This window comes from Hipposideros armiger, unplaced genomic scaffold, assembly GCF_001890085.2.
Source record: "Hipposideros armiger isolate ML-2016 unplaced genomic scaffold, ASM189008v1 scaffold_430, whole genome shotgun sequence".
In the NCBI taxonomy this organism is placed as follows: Eukaryota; Metazoa; Chordata; class Mammalia; order Chiroptera; family Hipposideridae; genus Hipposideros; species Hipposideros armiger.
The window spans coordinates 462144-476089 of record NW_017731780.1 but is presented as its reverse complement, the minus strand read 5'-3'; the positions used below and the strand labels follow the sequence as shown (position 1 = coordinate 476089).

Genomic DNA, 13946 nt, shown 5'->3' with positions numbered 1-13946 from the left:
TTGTGCAGTTGCCGTGTCTGGAAGAGCTAGCATGTATTGTTCTTGGTTATTTGGAAACTAATCACAACACAAAATTTCATACAACAGAATTCTCTTGTATAATATGCTGGCATTAAGCTTTACCTACATGTAGTTAGTTATCCCTGATATATATAGGTCTAACAAATCACGTGATTAATTTAAAATAAATAATGTAGTTGTAAATACTGTTATTTTGCTAGAAATTCTCACCTTTAATGAACTGTGTTTCCCAGAATACAGCAGCGTATTTAAGGTCATTCTGTTGATCAAATGACATCGTGGAAAGCTTTGAAAAATGTAAAGTTCTATACTAATTCACAGCAGCAATATTCAACATTTGTATCAAACCTCATTTTTAGTGACTTTGGACACACTTAGAGTTCTCCCATCTCCACTGCTCCTTCACCTGTTGCCTCAGTTGACATTCAGTGTTTTCCTCGATGGGGAATATGGGTTAGTCTATCAAGTGAAGTAGTATTCGTGGAAAGGCTTTGAAGACGCGTGCTGCACAAACGTAAGGCATCATACATGTACCCATGTTAGAGAAGAAGGGCTAAGATTCTCCTCAAACTTACATACAGCTCACTGATGAGGTTTTTGCTCGCTTCTCCATGTTCTGACATTTAAAAAATCTATTTCTAAGGCAGAGTTTTAAACACTAACTACCAGAATGAACTCACACTTGATTCCATATATTCTGTGCTTAACATTATTTTCTAACATGTCCTGGCTATAAAGTTTTTGTCATTTTCCCCTTGTTAGGTAAGGAGGCAAAGTCTCAAGAGCCTTCATAATAGTGGATCTTTGATGTGGAGTTTTCCCAGTGTCATTTTCACTGTTATAGGTATCTTCTTTCTGTTTCATATTCTCTCCTCTTTCCATTTCCTCACTATCCACACACCCCAAAAATGTTTAAGAAATAAGTAGAATAATGGAGTTTAAGTTACAAAATTAAGATTTCAAATAGCTTTTTGGATTGTATAATTTTTAGTTTTACCTTGGATTATATCACACGATTTTGCCCCTTTTTTCCCCTGATCCTTATATTCCACCACCACCAATTGTCAAATTTAGATTATACAGGTGTTCAATAGATTAATTTCTAATAACCCTTTTTTTGTGCTCCTTCATTGAATTCTGTTGTATTTGGGCATAATTTCTGGTAATAGCCAGAAAAAGAAGGCATATTTCAGGATGTAAAGGTGTTCTAACCAAAGAAATACATTCTCTATTTCTTATTTCAAGTTATTTTGAAACTTTCTGGTGGTGACAATGGTCAGTCTTAGACTTGCATATACAAAATTGCTATGCCTTTTAAGGAATTGTCAGGATTCAGAAACTCGGGTTATGTAACATTGTATAGTTCAGCTTTTTTTCTTATAAATATTAGCAGTCATTTTAATACATTTAGAGTCCTTCTATTTTACCTTAAAATTCTTTCACAGATAATATTTGGAGAGTATAATGAAGCAACAGAAATAGTATTACTATGACATTTGGAAACATGGTGCACAAAACATACTATTGCCGTTTAACCCCCACTATTCCTCATTTTCCTATATGCAAATGAGAACTGTGGAGGATGCTTTTAGTATTTACATTTTAACAAATGGTAACTAGCTACATTGTTAAAAGGAAAATTTATGAAAAGGAAAATGAAAATCAATGAATATGCAATTACACAGTTATCAATGTTTATTAAAATTACAGCAAACAAAATGTTGAAAACAGTAGTCTCTCTTTATTTCATAATTGGGATTAAATTACAAGGATGCATGTGACTCCAACTTTTGTCAGTCATTTCATTATTTGCAAGGCTCTGGCCCATTTTGTTTGGCATGGTTGGCACAGCCTGAAAAAAATGTGGACTTATTGTTCCAAACAGAGGTATTCTTGAGGCATGTTCCTCAAACCATATTCCATAGCATGGGAGAAGGGTGCTTCTATAGAGTAACAATTTTTCTTCCTATTCCCTCTAGGCTTTGTAAAACTTAAGTCAGATGTTACATATGAGGTGTGATCAATACAGCGAATGTGGAAATTTAAAAAATTTATTACAGTAAAAGACACATTGCCATTAATCCCTCTCAAAATACTCCCCCTTGCTTCGAATACACTTTATCCCATTGTTCTTGCCACTTTCTGATGCAGTTCTGGAAGTCCTCTTTCGTGAGTGTCTTTAGTTGCGCTCTCGGCTGGCTGCCTAGCTTTTCCTTTTCAAGTCTGCTAATAGGTAAGTCATATTCATTGATTAATTGGAATTTTAATTTAAAAAGCACTGAACTCAGTGATATAATACACTAGATTTTAAGCTAATCATTGAAAAGCCTTTTTCTCAAATTTAAGAATATCTAGTAAGGGTTTCTGGAAAGAGGACCCCCACCCACACCACTTCTATTTTCTGCTAAAAAAGGTTTATGAAAATTAGTACCACCTGTAGTTTGGAAATATGCACCAAAGATTTTCATAATTCACATTCTTTGGCAAAGCAATTCAATTCCTAGAAATATATTCCAAAAAGAAACAACTTAGTAAGTTGTAAGACTTCTTTTTGTATTCTGGATAAACTTTGTCATACATATTTATTGCAAATAATTTTCTCCATTTCTGTGATTCATTTCTTTCAAAGATGTTAATTATGTCCTTTTAAAATGCTAGTACTTAATGTCCTAAGAAATCTGCCTGTGCCAAAGTCATTGAGATCCGCCTCCCCCCAGTTTTTAGAGGTTTTGTAGTTTTTATAGCATTTACATTTAGGTATATCATTGATTTTGAATATTTCTTTTTTGTATGGTGTGAAGTGTAAGAATCAAGATTTATTTTCTTCCCATGTAGAAATCTAGCCAGCACCATTTGTTGAAAAGACTATCCTTTTCTATTAAATTATCTTGTCACCTTCATGGAAATAAATTGGCCACATATGTGTGGATCCATTGTATGGAATCTATTATGTTCCACTGATTTTGATGTCCAGTCTTACATCAGTGTCCCACTTTATTGACTACTGTAGTTTTTCAGGAAGTCTTGAAATTAGGTAATGTAAATTCTTTTTTTTTTTTCTAAAAAAACTTGGCTATTTCATGTCCATAATTTTGCATTTCCAATTTTAAAACCATCTTAGTTTTTGCACATAAAAACGGGGGTTTTATTGGAATTACATAGAATAAACATCAATCTAGAGGAAATGCAAACAATATTGAGACTTCTAATCCATGAATATTGTATAGCTTTCTAGCTTTCCAATCATTTAGATCATCATTTGGCTAGATACAGAAATTTAGTTTGACTTTTTTTCTTCCTGTCATCATATTAAAAATGTCATTTCATTATCTTCTGTCCTGCATGGTTTTTTGGTGTGGAGTCTGCTGTCATTTTCTTCTCTGTATAATGTATCTTTTATCTGGCTGCTTTTAAGTTTTACTCTATGTCTTATTTTCATCAATTTCATTATGATATGCCTCTATGGTGTGGGTGTGGGTGTGTGTGTGGGCGTGCAGGCGTGCACTTGTGTGTGTTTATTATTTTTAGAGTTCATTGAGCTGCTCTGGGTTTCTAGTTTCCATCAAATTTGGAAAGTTTTTGGCTATTCAAATATTTTCTTCTCTCTTCTCCTTCTGGGTTTGCAATGACATGTATATTAGGCTACATAGAAATATTTCTTCTAAGGCAGAGATTTGCTCAGAAATTAAAGAATAGGCAAAAACTAAAGGATGAGAAAAGTAATGAGAGCCCTGAAACTGACTTAAGGGCATTTGCCAAACCCAGTGAGGTTTTTCTTTGGTTTTCATGGCCACAAGGGGTTTAGCAGTCAGGACATATACCCCAGTGGTGCCCAGTTGTCAAGGTCTAAAGGAAAACCATTTCCAGCACCATCTCCTGAATAAAACCAATTCCACCAAGAGTTATATCCTCAGTGTAAGAGTAACGGGAAAATAACCTGCATCCAGAGTACTGCAAGACAAACTTCCCACCTTGTTCTTGTGTTGATATGAGGATATTCCCTGAGAATTCAAAACCATAGCCCAGCGCTGAATACAATAAGGTCTACAAAACCTTCAAGACAAGAATTGAATTTACAGTGGTAGTGCCCTGCAGGCCCTGGCAGAAGTAAATCAGATCCTCTCTGAAAGAACCTACCTTCAACTCAGTCCTCAAAGGATTTAGTCCTCAAAGGATTTCCACAGATAAGATTCCATGGGAGTATGTGCTTGCTGTCACAAATAATAAACATACAAGGAAACAAGGCATCACAAACGTAAACTAGCAGGAACAATAGAATTGGACCTGCAAAGGTTTCAGACAGCTCAATTATCAAGCCCAGAATATGTTTTTTAATAACGTAAAAGAAAAAGATTTTAAAATATAAGGCCAATATTCTATAAAAAAATTTACCTAGATTGTAAAAAAGCCAAATATTCAATATATAAGAAACATAATAAAAATTAGAAACTGAAAGGCTTTAGCAGAATAAGAGTTCCTTTACTGGAATACAAACCTAAAGAAATTACAGAGAATGAAAGACACAGCTATGGAAAGTATGAGAGGTTATGACTTAGAAAAAAAGAAGGCTTAACATGCATCTAATTGGATTTCCAGAAGGGAAGGAGAAAGGTTGAGCAGAGGCAAATTTGAAGAGATAATAGCTGAGAATTTCCAGAATAATGAAAAATAACCACAAATCAACACATTCAACAAATTCTAAATAAGAAAAATATTAATATCCAGAAACACTATTGAAACTTCAGAACTACAAAGAAAAAAACGAAGATCTTAAAAGCAACCAGAATGAAAAGACACTGCCTTCAAATGAAAAATTGGACTGACAGCTTACTTCTCAACAGTGATAATCAGAGACAGTAACAGTTTAATCTAGAACTATGCCCAGCACAAATTTCCTTTCAAAGAAAAGCCATTTTCAGAGTTTGAAAATTGTTTTCGTCAACAGGCACTATTGGCTAAATTTTTCATTCAGTAGAAGGAAAATGATCCCAGTGGAAGGTGGGAGGGAGGTGAGAAGGGATGATGAGCTATGAATGTAGTAAATATGTATACAAGGGACAAAATCCAAAGTAAAGTTTTAAATTAATTGAACTATATTTAATACAAATCCTCTCATAGTTCTTGGCTCACTAAGATAATACTGGCATTACTATAGTTTTGAGGAAGCAAAAAAACACAAAACCTGTCTGGAGGGAAAACTGCCTTTGAACACACGCACACTGAGCTGATAACAATGGCTTAAGAGGTGGGAAGGATCACTCATGTAAAATTGTGACCGTTTAGTCATAAGTTGAAGAACCCATTTGTACATAACCCTTGTGATTAATTCAGACATTATAATCAGCCTTGCTTTCTCCCTAATAAGCCCTACTCTCAAACCAGCAGGTAGGTATACACTCAATCAACATCCAGGACAGCAGACACCATTTCCAACGACTTGTTTATTGAATGTCATGAATACAACTGACAATATATGGAAATGAAGTGGATACAGTTGTGCTCAACTGACATGCATTTCACAGTTCATTGTGAAAGTTTGAAAGGTTAACAAGTTTGATTAGCACTTTTTCACAAATATATTGATTTCTGAAAAACATTTTTAGTAACTATTGATTTTAAAAAATATGTATTGATTAGAAGGAAAATCTAAAAACCTGTTTATTAAATGAATGATACTTAAGTGAGTTTAAAATAATGGGTTCACCTTCCATTTTCCACAACTTTGACCTGTTTTCTTACTATTAATTCACAGAACCTGGGACTCTGTTTTTGAAGTTAACTTCCTGGGGTTGCTGGGAGGTAGGGTAATTATGAAAAAGGAAACACTTCAATTCTGTGTATAAAAGACTGCCTCGCATAACTTCATGAGCCCCAAAAAGTACTTACATTTAAATAGAGTCAAAGGCACAGGTATTGTCCATTAAGAGAAATATACAGATGAATGTCTGTCTCATCCCCCTCTAGTCCAAGTTAGTGAAATTACATTGCTGTCACAAACAGCGGACATCAGTATGTTAATTTTAGTAGCAGAACCAGGAGGAAACGACTGCTATACAGAAAAACATACAAATATGTAGATAAACGTGAAAAACAATAATGTGGACTGTTTACTGTAAAACTTTCTTAACATGGATATACTGGATTCAGTGCCCACAGCGACTCCTACTTTATTCCATGGAAGTGGGTCTCACAATGGTTTAATCGCCCATCCCCATCCCCAAATGTCTTAAGTGAAATGAATCTCAGCAAATTCTGAATGATTGCTGTACTTCACTTAAATTATCTGTAAGTACAAACATCAACTGTTACGGCAAAAATAGCCTATGAATTGTAAACATACCAAGAAGGACAAGCTCATGCTCACAGGAGAACCTGCCCTGAGTCCTAGTCTTTGGAGAGAGATCAGATGGCTGCACTAGTGGCCACATGGGAGCGAACGCCCATCTTCGTGTCACAGAGAACGCGTTCCACAGGCCCGGTGTGTGCTCACCAACCGATACAGGGGTCTGGGCAATCCCGCAGGTAAGTTTCAAATTGACCTTTGGTAACGTCCATCAAGGTTGTGAATACAGTCAGCTGAAAGAAAAGTTATTTTTACTTCAAGGATGCTTGAATTTTAAGATGTCCTGACTCATTAGCATTTCTTTACCTGTGTAACTCCTTTATGAACTTACTTAATATTAAATAATTAATATACAGTATTACATTATATGTATTACAAATAAAGATATAAAAAATACAAAGGTCCAAATAATTAATAATAAATAATAGTAATAAAAACAACTGACTTATTCTAGGTCATGAATATGAACAGGCTTGGGAGAGAATCTTCAGTTCTTTACAAGGTCTCATTCCTGAGCCGTACACTGCTTTACCACCAATGCTTTAAGATTTACCCCTCCCCTTAATGTGTAACCTGCAGTCATGCAAAGCCTAACAGTATATATACAATGGGGTATGTATGAACAGTTGAGCTTTGGCTGTCCTTATCCTGAAAGCATGTGCAGTGAGGGACACTGCAGGCACGCAGATTACAAGGCACCTCTGAGAGAGCCCACAAAGGTGCTGTGGACAAAGTGACAAGTATGGCTGGGTTAGTGGACTTTAGACAAGCTTCCTGCAGGAGTCAGGTTCTGATCCAAACGCCTAATGGGCAGGAGGAATTTGTTCTGGCAGAGGTAATGGAGGCATGCTGATTTCAGGGAGGGTTAGGAAAAGACCAAAGAAGAGAAGGAACTACTAAGGTGAGTGTATTCAGAATACACAAGGGGAGACGATTAGCAAAGTGGAAGATTAGGAAACTTTTTGCAATTTTTTAGCTACAATGTGGGGAAAAAGCATACAAGAATGTAATACAGTTAAAGAGAAACCTTAATCCACTAAGACAAAGCTCTATCTTAAATTGGACTTCAGACTTTGTTTTGTTGAGTTTTACGTGTTAGTTGTAGTGTACAGCATAACATTTCTGATAGATGGGGAGAAGTCAAAACTAAAATACTACACTTAATTCAATGCCATGTAAGTAAAACTGGAAACAATACTGTGACCATATTGGACATCAAGCCACAGTAATCAGTTTCTTGGTCACTTCTCAACAATTACTATGTTAGTCACACGAAAACATTAAAAAAAATCAGCCTTAAGCTAAATGTGACTTGAGATTCTACCTTTGATTTATCCAAGATAACAGGGAAAGATAAAACACAGGACCAAATTCTTTCCCTAAAAACAAATGTGTGTGTGTGTGTGTGTGTGTGTGTGTGTGTGTGTGTGTGCGCGCGCGCGCTTATTTATTTATTTTAAAAATACCTTGTTGAGGACAGGTTTTGTTGACAGGACATCATATATGGTTGATAATGACATTTTCTAAAACACAAAAATAGATTTGTTCAGTAAGTTAAATACAGATGCCAACAGCCTTATCCACATAAGTGGGTCATTAGAAATCAGGACCTAATTTAATTAAGCCCCCCAACCCCCTACATGAATTTCCCTTGGAGTCACTGTTAAAACAGGTAATGGTTCTAATGTATCACTTTTTCTTTTTCATTCTTCCTCTCCTCTTTAATTCTTGTCTGTTTGTCATTCAACTTCACTGAGTGGTTTCCAGCATTAGAATAAGAAAGGGAAGTAACAACAAAATGTTGCCCTTTAAATTTAAAACAAAACAAAAACTCAGGACTGTTCAGAGATACTGAATAATAAGAGGTTTATAAATTCTTCAAAGGCCAAAGAAAAATGCCAGAACTAATATAATCTTTAATGGTCACCATTTCTTTCTATTTATAACATTGTGAATGTTACCTCTTGGGTTGTGTGGTTTAGACACGTCTTTGCAGCATTTCTGCGATCATCAAGGAAGAAGGGATTTTTCCAACGGTCATAGTTAGTTTCAACCACATACCATCTATCGTGCTTGGAGTCGAGTCTAGATACAAAATGAGAGATTCCTCTCAGGCTTCATTGCCTTAAACCTGTACCTATGTCAGCCTATGCTTTAGTTTCTACTTTTTTAACAAGTGTACTTACTCATATACATCCAAAGATTTTTTTCTGTCCCGTGTAATCACACAGCCCTCCCCAGACTTGTTGCCTCCCAGGATAAAGTACGCTGGGGCCAGTATCTTCGTTTTGGTCAATGTATTCTTGGCTTCCTCATAACTACATAGAAACATTTTTGAAAAAGAAAATGTTTTTAGTTGACTTGGGATGGAAATTTTTTTAGTGTGGAAACAAAGCAAAAACAAATATCTGAGGAACTTTTGTTTTAAAAAAAGAACAGTGAGCAGGGCTCAGGGAACAGTCCCACAACCCATGTGTTGAAACACAGACCTGAAATATTCCCTCTAGTTTGAAGGATAAACAAAACAGCCTTAAGAAACCATCTTCCATGCTTATTGTCTACGCCTTCACTCAACCATAGAACAAGGGGAAACAGTATTTATCACCATACACAGGATTTAGGGAACAAAAAGTAAACCTTGAAAATCAGGGCTATTAATTGAAGTGGGTTTTCAAAGTCTACTAAATCTTATTCCCTGGAAAGCACTTAAAATAGGACTAATGCCCATTTATTCTAGGTCATTTTGATGTAGTACTGGCTAAAGGCAGTTTTGCTACTATAAGATTTCTGCACCAGCATAGAGTATAACTTCTAGGGTAATAGGTATTATGACTTAAATGCATATTTTGTACAATTTTTATTTTGTGTATGGGTGATTTTTTTTGACACCAAGAAAAACTCGTAGGTGCCCTTCACAGTGGCACTATCCCTAGCACTTTTTAAACAAATCATTCATTACCTTGCTTTATTATTATTATTATTTTTTTAGAGAAATGATGTTTTATCTTCAAAAAAAACCAAAAATTTGAAAACTGACAGTTCAACAGAAATTACCTTGCTTTAAACACACACAGAATTCCATATGAGTTTCACCTAAGAAATTCTGAAATAATTCTTCAATGGAAGACATGCTGGAAAATATTTTTATATTTTAATATGAATAATTTAAATAAACTACAGGGCCGGCCGAGTGGCTCAGTTGGTTAAGAACTTGCTCAAGAGTGCGAGCTCTGAGCAACAGGGTCACTGGTTCGATTCTCGGCCCGAGCTGAGCTGCCAGTGAGCTGCCAACAGGTGGCAAGATGGCTCAGCTAAAAAATAATAAACTACAATACACTAAAATGATCATACACAGGCAGTAAGCCCCTTGACATCAGTCGTGGCTATGACTTTTTTGGATTTGATACCAAAAGTAAAGGCAACAAAAGCAAAAATAAACAAATGGGACTATATCAAACTAAAAAGCTTCTGCACAGCAAAGAAAGTCATCAACAAAATGTAGGGGAAACCTACTAAATGGGAGAAAATAATTGCAAATCATATATCTGACAAAGGGTTACTATCCAAAACATATAAAGAACTCATACAATTTAATAGCAAAAGAAAAAAAATCAATCCAATTAAAAAAGGCAGAGATTCTGACTAGACATTTTTCCAAAGAAGACATACAGATAGCCAACAGGTACATGAAAAGGTGCTTAATATCACTATTTGGGGAAACGCAAATCAAAACCACAATGAGATATCACCTCACACTTGTCAGAATGGATATTATCAAAAAGACAAGAAATACGTGTTGGTGAGAATGTAGAGAAATAGGAATGCACTGTCAATGAGATTGTAAATTGATGCCTGTGGAAAACAGTACAGTCTCCTCGAAAAACTGAAAATAGAACTACCATATGATCCGGCAATTCCACTTATGGGCATTTAGCTGAAGGAAATGAAAACACTAATTCAAAAAGATATATATATATATCCTCATGTTCACGTCATTATTTACAATAACCAAGATATGGAAACAACCTAAGTGTCCATCAATGGATGAATAGATAAAGAAAATATGGTGTACACACACACACACACACACACAAATATTATTCGGTCATAAAAAAAGGAAATCTTGCCATTTGCAACAACACGGATGGACCTTGAGGGCATTGTGCTAAGTGAAATATATCAGAGAAAGACAAATACTATTTAGTCTCACTTATACGAGTATGTAGAATCTTAAAAAAAAAATCTTATAGATACAAAGAACAGATTGGTGGTTGCGAGGCAGGAGGTTGGGGGAAGGCAAAATGGGTAAAAGGGATCAAAAGGTACAAACATTCAGTTATAAAATAAATTAGTCCTGGAGATGTAGTGTACAGCATGGTTGCTATATTAGTAATACTGTATCGCATTGAAAGTTGCTAACAAAGTAAGTTTTCACAAGAAAAAATAATTTGTAACTGTGTGGTGATGGATTTTGCAATATATACAAATATCACAATATTTTTGTACACTTTAATATACATCAATTACATTAATAAAAAAGTTTAAAAATAAATATTAAATTTGAAACTAAAGCAAGCAGATTACCTTGTGCTATTTTCCAGAACTGATCTAGAGATAAACCCTATCCACATGGCATCTTTCCTTCCCAAAATCCATTCTATGACACCTGCAAGAGATCAAGCATATACAGTGTCACAGGACCTGGAAACGGTGAGACTATTAACCAGAAGACACAGCCCGGCTCTCCTCTTAAAACATCTATGATTTTCCCATTGCATTTCATAACTCTCTACTCACCCATATAACCGCCATTTATAGTGAAACGTTCATTCAGTGTAAGACTAAATAGTCCCTGGGAAAAAGAGAAAGCAGTGAAGTCAGAAACTTAGACCATCCCGTTTAAGTCCCTCTCACTTTATATGGTGTATCAAGGCCTGGATTGGGTACTGGGGAATGCAAAGATAAATCAAAACCATGGTAATAACACCTTCTATTAAAGAGCCTTTTTTAGAAGTTCAAAGCATTTTCACATTTAGTGTGTGAGATAAGTCAGCGGGATGTTACTGGCTCACTTTTCTGACAAGGAAACTGAAGTGCACAGAATTCATGCCTGACTTGCCTGAGTGGGAGACCCAGGACCAGACTCCAGGTTTATATTCCCAGCCCTCGACATCCAGACACATGCTTTCCCCCTAGAATGGGCTCGGAAACCTTCACTTCCTGTCTACTCTTCTCTACTATGTGAGCTCATGTCTATGAAGGTGACAAGAAATACACAGGGATGAACTGGGGCTTCGTATTCTTTTTAGGTCCTCATTGCCTTAGAATCTACCCTTCAGAGAGTTAAAAATCAGGTCACAGAGCCACCTGTGAAATTATGTAACAGGAGGTTCCTTACCGGTTTGAATCCTGTTAACATGCCCACATAGCCAGCAAAGCTTGAAGCCTTGAAGATGGTTTTATTGTTTCTTTGGAAGTCCAAATTCACTGTTAACGGTTTTAGTTCCTCAGTTACGACCCAGGTATTGTTATTTATATTCCACCTACAAAAGACAAATTCAGTGATATTTAAGAACAATGCTGATGACTACTATGAATGGTGACTATGATGACTATGCCAGGCGTTACACTAGGTACTTTATCTAACCTACTCCCTAATGACCCGTCCTAACAAGACCTTTGCAATATGGGTGGTTTTATCCTCCATTTTTTTCACATGACAGAGATGAGGCTCAGAGACGTAAGTAGCTCTCCCAATATTAACAGCTTATAAATACCAAACTCCAGATTCAAATTTAGGTCTCTGTTTATAAAGCCCTGTTCTATTTTATTTAGAAAGGCCAAGAAGACACATAAAATAGAATGCTCTTCTTCCTTTTAAGCAATAAAACGAGACATGCTTCTGGGACCTCCAGACATGCTCTAGATTTCTGCTCAATGGATTACATACACTCAGTTACATATTCTCAAATAACTGATAAGAGTCTGCCCATCTTGTCTCAAAACAAATGAATCCAGTCTCTTCACTTGTGGTCACACTTTGAGCATGACTTGGGACTTATTTTTCATCAATGTAATACAATCTACTCTTCTTAAGAACCAATAATTTTTTTTTTTTTACTTACCCAAGAAATATTCCAAAATCCATGTTTCGCCCATGTAGTAGATGACCTTATTGAAAGTAAGTAAAAAAGACTATATGTAGCAGTTATGATAATATGATTGATCTTAAATCAAAGCTGGACACTTAACTTTGGTTAATATTAACACCTGTTCAATCCAACAATAAGAATTAACAGCATCCTGATACCATTAAGTCTTAAGATCAAACTGTTATCGCTGTCAAATTAGTCAGAACCCCTATAATCCCCAAGAGCACAGGATTCCAGGTAAGATTACAATATGGGAAAAGAATCAGGGTCATTCTTCGGTTCACTATGACGTGGTCCTGCCCAGACATAGCTATTTTAGCCTCACCTAATGTGACTTGCCAATATGCTTCCCTTTGGGCATGGTCACCTACAGCTCAACACCTCAAGGGTTAGGTACAGGCAGACTTTATACCCAGAGTACAGGTCAAAAATAAGAGTGAATCAGGGTAAATCCTCCTGTGCCTTGTAGTCTGCGGATCTGCCACGGGAACCACAGGAAAGCGAGGATGGTCTACAGAGGGCCCCTTGTACACAGGGAAATAGTGGGAGATTTGTCCTGAGCTCCAAAGGAAAGGCTGGGATCATTACGTATATGAAGACAATGAGGCACCCCTGTGAGTACTGATATCAAATTATGAAGACGGGTGTAAGTACACTATGAGGTAGGGTAAGAGTGTTTATAGTTCTGAAACACTTCTAAGTTTTTTTGCACGTCTGAATTCAACTTTAATAGGCATTACAGTGGTCTTAAAATAGGGATAGTTTTCAATTCACTTTAAAAAATTTACCAAGATCCATAAAACTGTAAGCAACATACACAGAATTTGCACAGCAAGCCTAGACCGTACAAGCTCTAATTCCACTTGTTTAGATTTTTCTTTTACTCCGTACTTTGCAGTGCCCACCCTCCCTCAGCACACATTTACCTTTTTTGTCTTCTGTTATTATTGAAGTACAAATGGTAAAAAATTCATAGAAGATATTGAATGAAATAATTTCTCCTATGAGAAAAGATAGGAAATTTTTTGGTTAATATACAGAACCTTAACATTATTAGAAAATTATTTTTGAAGAAAAGGTTGAACCACCATCACTGTGTGAGTTCTTGCTTTGGCAAAGTTAAGTGTCTGCAGACCAGTGTGAATGTGTCTGAACAGCTGGCTGGGTGATGGTCTCTTATCAGCCTGTATACTCTGATGACTAAAGATAAAACATGTCCCCAAAGAGGGAGCTATTGGGAAAGCTGAACATCTGGGCATGTTGGAATTCGACTATAACACACATCCACAGCTTTTCTTTCTTTTTTTTTTTTTAAGATTTTATTGGGGAATTGAGGGAAGGAACAGCGTTGGAGAATCAGGGAAGGGGAACAGGCAAGTTGCTGTCCTTTTTGTTCTTCAGTCTAGTTGTGGAGGATGTCGCTTCACTGG

The 13946-nt window shown here is 36.1% G+C and overlaps 1 protein-coding gene across 1 annotated transcript in view; it reads right to left on the bottom strand.

Annotated features, from left to right (window-relative positions):
* Positions 1 to 5444: 5444 nt before the first annotated feature.
* ASAH1 (N-acylsphingosine amidohydrolase 1) overlaps positions 5445 to 13946 on the bottom strand; it is a 41779-nt gene continuing 33277 nt past the window's right edge. The window contains exons 6-14 of the mRNA XM_019664786.1: positions 13443 to 13517; positions 12490 to 12535; positions 11763 to 11907; positions 11162 to 11216; positions 10949 to 11030; positions 8551 to 8682; positions 8326 to 8449; positions 7831 to 7887; positions 5445 to 6597 (exon numbers count right to left, since the gene is read on the bottom strand). Of these exons, the coding sequence (XP_019520331.1) occupies positions 6508 to 6597; positions 7831 to 7887; positions 8326 to 8449; positions 8551 to 8682; positions 10949 to 11030; positions 11162 to 11216; positions 11763 to 11907; positions 12490 to 12535; positions 13443 to 13517 (806 nt within the window). The 3' untranslated portion in view covers positions 5445 to 6507. The remainder of the gene's footprint in view (positions 6598 to 7830; positions 7888 to 8325; positions 8450 to 8550; positions 8683 to 10948; positions 11031 to 11161; positions 11217 to 11762; positions 11908 to 12489; positions 12536 to 13442; positions 13518 to 13946) is intronic.